We start from the raw sequence: 12,966 nt of genomic DNA on the forward strand, positions 1-12,966 counted from the left end.
AATACATGTGCAGTTTGAGATTGTGCCATGTGCTGTGTGGCTCAGATGTGTGTGGGTGGGCTGAGTGGGTGCGCTGGGAGGCTGAAGATGCACTATCCTGCTTCTCACAAAGCGAACAAGACCGCCTGGCCAAATGAGGATGAAACTCTGTTACACTTTTTGTTATTTAAACAGCCCTGTTGCAAAGAAGCAGGTGTTTTAAAACCTTCAGCAATCAGACATGCCACTGGGTGGATCAAGTGTTTGGGATTACTTTGAAAATGGTTCCAGATTAAGGCAAAACACAGTCTTTAACTGTGCACTGAAAAAATTAATAATAATAATTAAAGCAGGTTTCATGTAATAGAGCGTTTTGCAACTGAATCTAGCATTTTCAGTTGGTTGCGTATGAAATATTCAGGGGAATATCTGATGTAAGAAACCATTGTGTCCGTTTTACGGAAACCTGCATCCTTCAATTAAACTCAATTTTTTTTGTTTTGCAGATAAACAGTGTAAAAACACTCAGTAATTCAATTATGAAACTAAAGTAACATTAGGATTTCTGTTTGGATGGAAAAACTCCCTTACATCAAATTTAAAAAGGACATTTCACTCTATTTATGGAGGATTTATTAGCACTGAAGCACGACGACTCCAAAGTTCAACAAGGTACTGTTCAAGTACTTATGTAGCACAAAGGCTCCTGCAAACTCTTAAAATACAAATACACAGCTGTATTCACAGTAGTTGGGGGAAAAAAAGTCCATTGGCAAGATGTGAAACAAATGGATTTGGAAGGAGGACAAAAAAATATTGAAAGAATGCATGCTCACTGTGGGAGATCAGATTTATAGAAAATGCTCTTAAAAGTGAAAGGAGACCTATTGTGGGTAAAGAAACAGTGATAAACAAAAAGGACATAGATAACTACTATTTTTGTTCATTTTGGAAATTTTAATAATTTTGCAATTGCAGGGTTTATTAGATACAAGCAGGTCAAAAGAAAAGAAAAAGCCAAAAGCCACTAATCACTAAAAGTGATGCACACAAAGTGTCTATACTGTAGACAATATGCACGTATCCATCAAAAAAGCCCTGTTTAGCATTTAGAGGACATTCATCTTCACATTCACAGTAAAGTAGCACACTACCAGAAGTTTCACAAGTACATGCAGTGAGTTGCAAATTCTGGGTCAAAGACATCCGGACTGATGAGGCTGCTGAAGAAGCAGAGAAGGAGTGTTAAAGTTCACAAAATTCACATAACACACCCTCAACAGTTCATTTTCTACTGCTAAATTGTGCTTAAAAAAAGAAAAGAAAAAAAAAAGCCTCCTGGGGTTAAAAAGATGTGTCTAAGAGCCATCCGATGCCAGCCATCTCTCCCCGCCGCGCCTCTCCTCTTTCTCTTCATCCAGGTAAGGACAGGGGGGCGTTAGTGTTCTGGTGCAGATGTGTCATCCTTCCCTACTGTCCCCGATCTTCCTGTCTCTTAAAACAGAAACAGGAGCAGCATAGTTTACAAAAACTGTTCCTCCTTCGTTCAAGGTTAGTCTATGACACCGAGGAAAACTAGGAGAAAACTTGTCAACAAAATGAAACTGAACCAACTAAAATAGATCAAACCCTGATTCCAATTTTTGTATTTATGTAGCTGCTGTCACTAAAATTAACACAGTTTTAAAGGAATGCGCAGACTGTGAATTTAATTCCCTATGATTTCTGATAATGACAGATGCGTACTCTAGTTATAAAAAGAGAAAAAAAAGGGGTCTACCCCAGTGAGAGGAGCTAAAGATGCTCGCTTCCATTCTGACAGGTCCATTAATTCTGCTTGGCCCTTTTAAACATAAACTGCAGTGAGAAACACCTGAAGCTAAATATACATTTCCTACCTGAGGATAAAAAGCAGCTGCAACTAGGTTACGGAAAAACCATTGATGCAGATCATTTGTGTTTTCCGCACATTCCCTCCCTACTTTTAGTTTGGATGTTTTACATACAAAGAACAGGTTTGCAAGGCTATTAAAAACATGAAAATGTTTTTTTTTCTTTTCTTTAGAAAGCATTTCAAATAGTTTTTAAAAAGCTCTGGAAGTAGGTTTCCAATGTGAAAACACAAAGCCTAAGTGGCAGAAAATATTTTTCTTGAAAAAAAAAAGTCAGATTTTCTTCCTCTAATGATGCAAAATGACATTTTCCTAGAAAGAAGACCTTTTTTGGCATATGTGATTTCACATTAAACCAAAAGTAGATTCATCCAAACCCTTAAGCAGAAAATGGCTGAAAGACTCATCAGTTGTTGAAGACAGTATGGGGTAATTAAATGAGTCATGCAGTTGAGTCTTGCGCATATCACCCTTGAGTTAAGCCTAAAGGCGCTTTAATAAATGTACTTAATTGTGTTAGGATTCGAATGAATTTCTTCATCTTTAAAATGGTAATCTCTTTGTCACTTTGTCTAATATTTGTAATTTTTTTTAATAATAACATCAAGGCTTTAAGTCTTCAAAAACATCTCCCTCTAACCCAAATCTTGCAACTTCCTGTATTGACAGCTTCTGTAAGTCAGTAACTCAAAATAGGAGGATTCCTTTGACCTATTGGTTTTGGCCTTTGAGCTCCATCTTACTGCTGCTTACCTCCTCCCCTTCTGTTTTGTCTTCTGGTTTCAGCTTCTTACGGGTCATGTGGCCACGAAATCCCGCTTGGATCTTGGCCGCTGCCCTGTTGGCCTCAGGGTCGTCCAGGGGGATGTCCATGATGTCCTCCTCCTCCTGGGGCCGGCTGCACTCCTCCTGGTAAAACAGCAATCCAGTCGTAGCTCATCTCAGCAGGAGAAACAGATTTTGGGATCATCTGATGATGATTTCTCAATAAAAGCACTACTGAGAGTGAGAATATTTCAGCTTTGACAAATTGAAAGACCATGTTTTGGAAGTGAAACGGTATACGCCCAACTGCTTTATCTCTTCGGGTGAGGTTTTCTAAGCAGCAGGTCTCTTCTTCTCTTCAAATTTGCTTTTTTTCGCAATAAATTGCTAAAAAAAATTTTTTTCTCATTTGTCACTATTTCCATCACATGTATGTATTTAGTACATAGGAAAAAAAAGTCAAAAATCTTTTTCCAAAATCTGAAAAACATGTAAAAAAAAATATTCACAAAAAAAGGATTAAAAGTTCTTGTTCTTCAAGTTTCCCAAGAAGGATGACCCAGCAGAAATGTCGCTACAGTCAACACTCTCAGCTCCTCTCTACTGCGAGTACAGTGTCCCAAAGGAAAGCGAGGGTGGGTGGAGGAAAAAAAAAAACCCTGGCTTGTCAGACTGTCAAAAAAAATAATGCCAAGGCTTTTTGAAAAGTTATATAAACACCTATTTAAACTGTGTGGAAGAAAAAGAGATCAACTGAAGCCCGTGCTTTTCCTGTGGTGGAAGACTGACATTTCATACAAAGGCAGCCCATAGAATGATCCCACTGTCATCCCACTATCTTGCTGAGGCAGTGCATCATGTCTCCAGTGAAACCCCTCCAGTGTGGGAGTGTGACCACCCACCTGTGCAGCCAGCTTTCATTAGCCTATCAGTCTGACTGCTCACCGAGCAGCCAGCATCCAGCTCTGACAGTAACAGAGATGGACTGTATTTTTACGGCCAAAATAAAAATAACAAAAACTCGCCTTCATTGCCACACAAACCTTCTGGCTTTTTATCTGACTTAGACCTCCTTTGACAAAGAACTGATGTCAACATTCAAACACTAATATCCTATAATCTTATTAAAATATATATATATATATATATATATATATATATATATATATATATATATATATATACTTTCAAGCCTTAGTTATAAGAGAAATGTACATTTTTAGAAGCACAAGTAAACAACAGATAGCATTGATAGAGGACCAACAATCCTCCAAAGCACCATTTACCACATAAAAAAGCTATTTGTGTTTTCTAAATAACTGTATTTATAGTTACAGAAAAAAGAAAACAGATTTCACGACAAAAAAAAGTTGATCGGAAGCATCTACTCACATTGTGACAGTCCATGTCTTTTCTCAGAGGTGGCTTTAGTCTTCCCGTGAGCGGACCCACTGGAACTTGCCTAAATTTTTCCTTTTGAAAATAAGTCTCTGAAATAATACAGATGCCTGGCTGGCTCTCACTAACAATCCCCCTGTATGTTCAGAAACCGCCGCTCACGCAGAATGAGAAGAGCGCGAGGAGAGAAAGAGGGACGGATGGAGGGAGGGAAAGAGAGACCTCCTACAAACACAGCAGCATGTGTTTCATCTTTTCTGTCTCATTAAGGTTTCTGACCCGCTGAGTTCATTTTACTTTAAACAAAAGAAAAGGCAGTGTAGCTACATAGACACGTTATTACCTGTGTAAGGTGACAGCAAAAAAAAAAAAAAAGAAGAGGTTTAACAGGAGTTTCACAGCTTTTTGACACTAAACTGTGAAAGTAAAAGGCATAGAAAAATACTCTCTTTTAGAAACTAACTCCAGAAATAAGTAAAGATGACCAATATAGAGTTGCACTGTAAAACCCAGATGGTCGTAAACGATATTTGCTGAGTTCCGGATTCTCCAAATAGTGTGAAAAACCAAACAGTCAAAGCATCTTGGATTATTTTACACTGGGAGGTGTTGTACATTCATTAGAGGCCGAGTGAGCTTTCAGCCCTCTCCATCCTTGTGATCCCAGTTGGTATGGCCGCCCACACGCCTCTGCCAGCCTCACAGACAAGACAGGGAGATTCAGAAAACATCCATCTATCAGAGGTATATGCCTGACGATAATGCTCTCATGTCAGCTTGCTAACCATTCACAATATATTTTAAAGTTGTGTCTAATGGCTTGGAGGTGGCTTTATCAGCCTTAGTTCATATTCTTATCAATTATGTAGTAAAACTGATGTTGAGAATGAAAATGATGCAGGTGCTTTATGATCACGGCAGAACAATCATTGACGATTCTCCACCTGACATGACTGAGGTAAAATATATGTATAGGGCTTTATAGTAAACTGTAAATTTGAAGTGTAAACTTTACAACACCATATGGAAAAGCTGCCAGGTCACAGCCGAGTGGCCGTGAGGCAGCAGTTTTAGCTGATAGAACTTGTACAAAACCGAACCGCACAGGGGGATGTTTTGCTTGTAATAAGTGAGTTAGGAACTAGTCTGAAAGGCAGATAACTGTTACCAGGGTGCCTAGCAACTATCTGCATCACCATCTTCTATTAATTCCATGACGACACCAAAAGCGAGCTGGATGGTGGGGGGGTTACCATGGTAACACTCTGAGTACCCCCATCCCACACTCCCACCCTGTTGTGATTAGAGCGAGTCCGGAGGAATCTGACAGGGCTAACAGTCACAGCATAAAAATGTTAAAGGGCCACTTCAGAGGACAAATTGTTTGGCGTTTTCCCTTTTTATGATTACAGATTACTGACTCAAGTTCCTGTCTTTGCTCCGCTTTCAGAGGGGAGGAGAGCTGATGCACTGCAGATTTTATAACCATGTGGCAGAGCACAAGGCCTCAAATGGCATCCAACACACTTCAATGGAAATTGCTGCCACGCTTTGAAGCAGAAGTCTGTGATGAATGTCACATAGAATATGGTACACTTCTGAAGACGTTTTTGATCGTTTAACGGCAGAAAGTTTAAAGCTCTGATTCTTCTTGTGTGTGACTCTTGTGGGAGTGACATCAATAGGGAGTGATGAAAGCAGGGCACACTGTAATCTCTTCATCACACCTTTAACCTCCCTGTGAGTGAAGAGGAGGTTTTTATCCACAGTCTGTGACACTCAACTTATGGTGGCAAATATAAAGCCAGCACGTCTATGTACATTTGTCAGGCACAATTTGTGGAAAAAATAAAGAGTTCAGATTACCTTTTGACTTATAGGTTCTGATGGGTCCCTTTCAGGTTCATCTGCCCTTTCTCCTTCATGGCTTTCAGTTATTATGTCTGCATTATGGGAGAGGTTGCTGGTTTGCTCATATTCCAGTGGAACACTCTTCTCCTGTGGATTTAAATCAGTCATTTCATCCTGGGCGACCTCTTTTTTTCCCACCGTGTTCTCTCGCTGTGTCTCCACAAGAGCTTTCTGACTTTCCTCCTTCTCCTGTGGTGAGAGGCGTGCACTTTCCTCACAGGTTTCGCTCTCTGCCTCCATTCCAGCCATAGATCCACTTAACTGGGTTAATTGTGATGGATCGGCATCCATCTCACCATCTTTCATTTCTTGGTTCCCCACCTCACCTTTACCCTGCATACATGTTTCCCCTTCATCTCCGTCCCCCGCGTCTGTCCCCTCGTCTTCTCTTGAGCAAGGATGTGCCTCTTTTTCTGTCTCTTGACTCTGCTCATCCTGGCCTTCACTCATCTCCTCTTCATCTTTATGATCTGCTTTATCCACTCGAATGTCATTTTCTGCCTCGGTGGTGGGCTGATCTGATGCGCTGATGCTTTTAACGCCTTTATCCTTCTCACCATCATCACTGTCATTTAAATTGGAGTTATTTTTGTCCATATCCTCTTCCATTATTTCAAATGCCAAAGACCGGTTTTCCATTTGTTCCCCTTCAGAGTCAACCTCCATTTCAGGTTTAGATTGGTCTTCTGTATCACTTCTGATTTGGTCTACTAAACCAACAGGAGGCTCAGTTAACGCTTCCTTCTGCTGCTCTTCTAACAAGTTCATTTGTGTGTTTTCAGCTGAAGTCTTTTCTTCTGACCCTTCCATTCTAACTGAACTTGAGGGCTGATCTGAGCTCAGCTCAGCCAAAGAATCCTCCTTTGGGATGTCATCAAAAACTAATGTGGCATCAGTTGGAATCCCACCATCATCGTTTTCGCCACATGAAGCAACAGCATCCTCATCATCTGCACTCTGGGCTTGTTCTGGTTCATCCTGGCTGCCCTGAGAGATTTTGCTTTGAGAAAGGAACAACTCTTCATTAGCTACCTCAAGCTGAAGTTTCACACTTTTTTCTTCTTCAGAAACAGGTGCGTCACCTTCAAATGATTCCTCAGTTTTATGAAGTTCTACATCGTCTACATCAGCTAGTCCAGAGTTTGTGGGATTTTTCACTGATTCTGCAGGTTGTAAGACTTCCTCTGCTTCTAGATCTAAAAATTGATTATGTGTAAGTGGACTTCTTTGCACATCACCTCCTTTATCCACTAACTCCACATCAACATTTGAAGTTCCCGCCAATGACAATGCACTCGTTGGTTTGGAGTCCGTGTTGCCCATTTCAACATCTGGACTGTTTAGGTTTAGGTGTTGGTCTCCGTCGGTCCCACTCGATTCATCTGATCGCACGTCAGATTCTTCAGAGCTTTGGGACAAAAGCGAATTTTCAGAGGCAGTGATGGGTTTGGTCAGAAGAGCTGAGGATTCTGTAGGATAACTTGATTCTTCTTTTATTTGAGGCTTCTCAAATGCATCTCTATGAAGTAAAAAAAAAAAAAAGAGGGTCGCAAAAATGAGAAGGAAGCCAAGCTAGTGATTAAATCAATTCTTGTGGAAGAAAAAAATAAAAAAGACAGTCTTCTACACACTGAATGGAATTCTGGGATTGCTCTTCTGTAGCTTTTGGTCTCATGATAATAAATTCTGCCTCTACCTCTAAGTTTTGTGGGATTGCAAGTCTAAACGTACTGCACTGATCTAAGCACTTAAAAAAAATTAATTTAAACCATGAAGACTCAAGGACTGATCCTTTAAAATCCTTAAACATTTTAATCCTCATAAAATTGGATGCCAACTTTAAAAAAAAGGTGTTTATCCATTAATTTCTACAGTAAATGAACTTCTTCGTGAGTACAGCTTATTACTGGTGACTGATGACACATTTTTTCTAGGATGCTTTAATTCAGACCAGATAAATAAATCACCGTATCTAAAATTGGAATCCTCTAAGAACCAGTGTTATTGATAAGGAACGCTGTAATTTTATTACAGCCCGGCTGGCCTTTGCTTCTATCTGTCCCTCTCTGTCTTCTGTTGATCCTTCTCACTGAAAACAGAGTGAGACTCACGTAGAACAAGTCATCTCGGGTGCACTTTTCTTTTCAGCCACCTGCAATAGGCAGAAGAAAAAATGTTATTAGACTAAAGATAAAAAGTAGCAAAAACAGGATCAAAGCAACTTCCCAGATTTACTATTTTTCATAAGCAATTATTACAACAATGACATAAAAACTGTTCATACCAGGGAATGTAATGAAATTATTTAATCTGTGCCAAAGGTTACATAAAGCTATAGGAAGAGAAAAGGTAAAAAGAAAATAACCAGAGAAAAAAACCCTTTTCTTTCAATTTATTGAAGTTCTTGGTATGGATAACATCTGCACAATGTGGTTTGAGAAAAGAAAGTGCAGGGCTGGGGTGGAGTCATCTTGTGGTTATGAACTTTACATAGAAATATGATATTTAAATCAGAAACAATGGTTATTGGTCTGTCTTGCTTAAAGCATATTAGGGTTAAAAATACTTTTGTTTTTTACTTATTAATTTAAAATGTGATTTCAAGAAATTATATTACAGTTAAACTTTTACAGGAAATAGTAGTTAGAATGGAAACCATACATCAGTGAAGTCATGGTTGTTGTGGTATCTATCTTCTAGTTTGGCCGCCCACGCAGCAGGGTCCACGCCACTCTCTAGGAAAGAAAGAAACAAAAGTACCATACCATTCATTCATCTTCTAAACCCAATTTGTCCCTTTCAGGGTCACTGAGCTGCCGGAGCCTATCTCGGCCACTCGTGGGCAAAGGCAGGGGACACCCTGGACCACAATCACACACCCATGCACACTCACATTCACAGCTAGGGACAATTTATAGCAACCAGTTAACCCACGTTTTTGGATGATGGGAGGAAGCCAGAGTCCCCAGAGAAAACCCACGCATGCACAGGGAGAACATGCAAACTCCACACAAAAAGGTTCCCCATTGGTGTTCTGTTTCAGGTCCCCCAGCCGGGACTTAAACTAGGAGGCCTTTTTGCTGTGAGGGAAAAGTGCTACGCCACCATGATATTATACTAGGATATTATAGAAAGTATTTTTTTCATTCAAAAAGAGAGTACAACAAGCCTGAATATAGGCATGGGAAACAGGGGGCAATGCGGTGACTGTCCCTCAAATGTGAAAAATGGTAAATCGCATTTATTTATGTATATACTTATAGCCCTCCCCAAACTCTCAGCAATTCCAGACCCCCCGGGTACTGCACGTACTGCACTTACCTTCTCTTTGTCGGAGAAGTCCATTAAAATAGTTTGCAGCATATTCTGGGATGTTTTCCGGCTGATCCCGGAGGACTTCCCGGGCCAGTCCCTCTATGACGGCACCGAGCCCCCGAGGGACCCGCAGGTGAGCGGTGAAGAAATGCGCTGACATTGAATCTCTGTGTTTTTGCTATAAGAGAAGTTTGAACGTTTTTTGTTTTGCTAGTCCAAAATTAAGCTAACCCAACCAAGAGCAAAATTAGTGGTAATATTTAGCTTAACAGAACAGAAAACCACTTAAAGTATCTCTTTTTTAAGGTTGACAAAGTTTTGTGACACTACTAATATGCCACATTTCAACCTTAAAGTATTTTTTTAAAAAGGTTACTTTCACAGTTAAACACTGGCTACTGACGAAGGTCTCTTTCACTTGTTGACATCTGTTTCCAGGCAACATCATTGTGTAGGTGAACCGAGAAGGACCAAAAATCGCGGGCAAGTGGCAAGAAAAGCGATTTTATTTAAAGAAAATATTTACACAATTTACATCCCATGCATGAAAAAATTAAACATTTATGATCAAAAGCCAAGAAAAAATATTTTTAAAGACACGTTTTGAGGCATCTCTTCGGCAGGTCAAATCCGTTAAGCGTAGGTGATGACCGCATACTCGGAGGTGGTGCTCATTTTGCGGCTAACCTCGCGGGGTTGCGGCACGTGCAGCCTGTCAGCAGAACGTGACGCGTGCAGAAGGGACCGCGAGCCGTCTCCCCACCTCTGGAAACAAAGAACAGGCAAAGGAAGGGGACCATGTTGTTAATCCGAAGCAAAGGGTGACTTAAAAGTTTTCAAACTTTGTGTCTGGGTTCTGTTATGACACCTGGACTTGTGTCGTGAGTAAAAAAAATTATTAACAAAATTAACATTAAAGACTTGACCTAAAGAAGTAAAGATTTCTTCTTTTTTTTTTAATTTATTTTTCAAATTATTTTTAATTAATTTTTCATAGTTTGTTTTGTTTGTTTTTCAATTTTTGTTTCAATGCACTTTTCAAAATAAAATTCCCATGGACTTTTAATCCTTGTGCTATCTTAGATGACCCCATCCTTACATTGACGTGTTATTCCTACCTTGAAAAAGGTGGATAAAGGTGGAAAGATTTCATGTAATCCATGGAAACCAGTGAGGTTCACAAATCATTAAAGAAAAAAGGTTCAGCGCACTGTCTAGTGGGTCCAGATGACCCAACTCCCAATGTTAAAGTGCCTAGGATAGCACAAGGGTTAAAAACCTTGCACACAAAGGAGTACAGAGGTGTGCTATCACTGATCAGTTTACACATTTTTTTTTGATAAACAAACACAATAACATACAGCATCACAATCTTTTTCTGAAACTAGAAAGATATTTTTGATTTATACCAGGCCCCATTTTAAATTCCAAATATAGAAGCAGAATGCTATTTAAAGTATATTAAGAAAATAAAGGATTGTATTTGATGCTGGAAACACTTTGAAACCACAATCTATGTCTAATTTGCTGACTTACCACTTCTAATCTTTATTTTATTCACCTGGGGGTGTGGATCCCTCCCAATTTTTCATGCTAGTGTACTGAAAAAAGTAACTTTATTTATGCAGTTCTAGCAGGTAATACGACTGAATAGGAATGCTTGATGCATGCTGCAAAACACAACTGTTTTTTAGGTTTAGTTTTACATGACCACAAAAATTCCCCAGCCAAAAAAGGAGTAGAAGAATGAAATAAAATACAAAAATTGTTGAACAGCTGAATACTGGCTTATACCTCTCCGATTGTCAGGCAGTTGACTTGTGAGAGCTCTGGTGTACTGACGCCTCGGACTGTTATTGTTATGTCTGCATATGGAACCTCAGTATCACTCTCATCATCTGGGTCAAAGAAACAAATCATTCACAGTAATCATCAGTTTATGCACTTTAGTGTATACTTTTCCATCCATTTTGTCTGAATTAAAAATCATCTCACCAGGTGGAGGAATCCGCAAAGTCACCCTTTCCCCTTGTGTTGTTTGTGTACCTGAAAAAAGGCATTTTTTAGATTGCAGCTCTAAATTGGGGAGCTAGAAACTGTGTTCATTTTATGACTTTACACTATACCTTTCCCTGACATGCTGCCAGTGTTTGTTGGTTCTGGGGAGCTGAAACTGTCAAAGATGAAGAGATTACCAATTGACACGTTAAAGTTAAAATGAATTGAAACTAAAAGTATAACCCGACTTACCTTGATCTAAATGAACATGTATCCCCTGTAACTGTTAAAACATAGATGTTACAAACGAAAAAAAGTGTTATTTTTTTAAAGCTTGTTCTTACTTTTTCTGCTAAATATTAGTGATTTATTTCAATTGCTTTACCGATCCATCTATCCATGCAAAAGCTGACAGCCTTGAAGATAAGCATCGCTGAAAAACCCACGGCGACAATGATAATCCCAGCAGTCTTCATTTCAGCTTCCATTTCTCTTGACACTGATACGAATACAATGAGTGGCTTTTACTTACATACTCTTCTTTTTTAGACAAATGAGCGTGTAGTATTTCTGCATATGCAGAGAAATCTATTGGAATGTATATCGAATAACCTTATAGTAACATAATTTAACAAATGAACCTGTCAAGACTTACCACTTTTTTCATCAGTTTCCATGGCCACTGTCCAGGTTGGGACAGCTTTTTCAACTATATGGGAAAAAATATTTTTGTAATTTTTGGTAAAAAGAAAAAAAAAAGTTTTACTTTTGCTTTACCTGGACGATGAAGAGAAAAAATACACTCTGGTTTTTTTGAAAGGTTTGGGTCGGCTGTATCTTCGGTATAGCACGTGTAGTTCTTGTTTAAGTCATTAGCTGACACATTCGATAGGCAGAGGGAAGTAGTACACATGGTGGTACTTGAAATTGTTCCACATGCACTAGAATTATCAGGCTCTTTTTCCCAGTAGCTACGAATAAATCCAGAGGAACAGTTGTAGGTGCAGTTCAGCGTGACAGTGCCCCCCAATTCTACAGCCACAAAGTCAACACGAGTCTTTGTGTTGTCACAGCTGGCACAATCTGCAAAGACGACAAATCGGATTAACTTCACAGTAAAATATTACCTCATATAACTTAGAAAAAACTTTTATAATTGACTTATTACTCACTGTGTGCGACCCCTAAAGAGAGAAAGGTTAAGGGGATAAGAAACATCATTGTTGGTCTTTGTTTTTCTGACTTGTTCCTACGTCGACATGCAGTTAAATATACTGTGCTTTTGCACTGTAGTGGTGCATGCACCTGCAAATCTCTCTGAAGCACCCACATGTATGTTCCTACAGGAAGTGGCTGATGACAGAATCCAGAGTTGTGTAAAAATAATTCACAACTTTCCATTTATTGCATCTAAGGTTCCTAAAAGAAAACGTTGGTTCAAATTTTAAATGTCAAATGGGGATTGGAACATGATAGCACTACATTGATGGATAAAGCTATGTATATATGTATATATTTCTTTTCTTTTTCGTTTTTTTGGGCTTAAATACAATATTCTTGCATGGTTTTGACACCCAGCTTGGAAAACACCCCTCTTCGTGGTAATCTAGATTCAGTAGTGTAACATCCTCCCTGCTTCAACAGAACTAAATCATTTCCTATTTTTAATGATTAATTTAGCAATTGCATAACCTGACAGATTAAAAAA

At 39.2% G+C, this 12,966-nt stretch overlaps 2 protein-coding genes across 4 annotated transcripts; both read right to left on the minus strand.

The window, feature by feature from the left end:
• Positions 1-915: 915 nt before the first annotated feature.
• On the minus strand, positions 916-9,726 carry nrgnb (neurogranin (protein kinase C substrate, RC3) b). 3 transcript variants are annotated; one of them, XM_078930078.1, is made up of 7 exons: positions 9,637-9,726; positions 9,267-9,427; positions 8,607-8,680; positions 8,057-8,097; positions 5,901-7,464; positions 2,625-2,780; positions 916-1,473 (listed from the first exon to the last, which is right to left on the minus strand). In XM_078930078.1, the coding sequence occupies exons 2-7, from the start codon at positions 9,418-9,420 to the stop codon at positions 1,450-1,452; spliced, it is 2,013 nt and encodes a 670-aa protein (XP_078786204.1). In that variant the 5' UTR covers positions 9,421-9,427; positions 9,637-9,726; the 3' UTR covers positions 916-1,449. The 3 variants fall into 3 exon arrangements, with proteins under 3 accessions (XP_078786204.1, XP_078786203.1, XP_023817498.1); XM_078930077.1 differs by having other exon boundaries at positions 9,267-9,689; XM_023961730.2 differs by lacking the exons at positions 5,901-7,464; positions 8,057-8,097; positions 8,607-8,680; positions 9,267-9,427; positions 9,637-9,726 and adding an exon at positions 4,029-4,222.
• A 22-nt stretch (positions 9,727-9,748) lies between these two features.
• On the minus strand, positions 9,749-12,580 carry LOC105355434 (uncharacterized). Its single transcript, XM_011482575.4, has 9 exons — positions 12,431-12,580; positions 12,036-12,341; positions 11,914-11,967; positions 11,644-11,757; positions 11,511-11,541; positions 11,387-11,433; positions 11,256-11,306; positions 11,055-11,158; positions 9,749-10,025 (listed from the first exon to the last, which is right to left on the minus strand). Exons 1-9 carry the CDS (start codon positions 12,477-12,479, stop codon positions 9,894-9,896), a joined length of 888 nt encoding a protein of 295 aa, XP_011480877.2. The 5' UTR covers positions 12,480-12,580; the 3' UTR covers positions 9,749-9,893.
• Between the last annotated feature and the right edge of the window lie 386 nt (positions 12,581-12,966).

Source organism: Oryzias latipes, chromosome 13 (genome assembly GCF_053564925.1).
Source record: "Oryzias latipes strain Hd-rR chromosome 13, Olatipes_Hd-rR_3.1".
Taxonomy (NCBI): Eukaryota; Metazoa; Chordata; class Actinopteri; order Beloniformes; family Adrianichthyidae; genus Oryzias; species Oryzias latipes.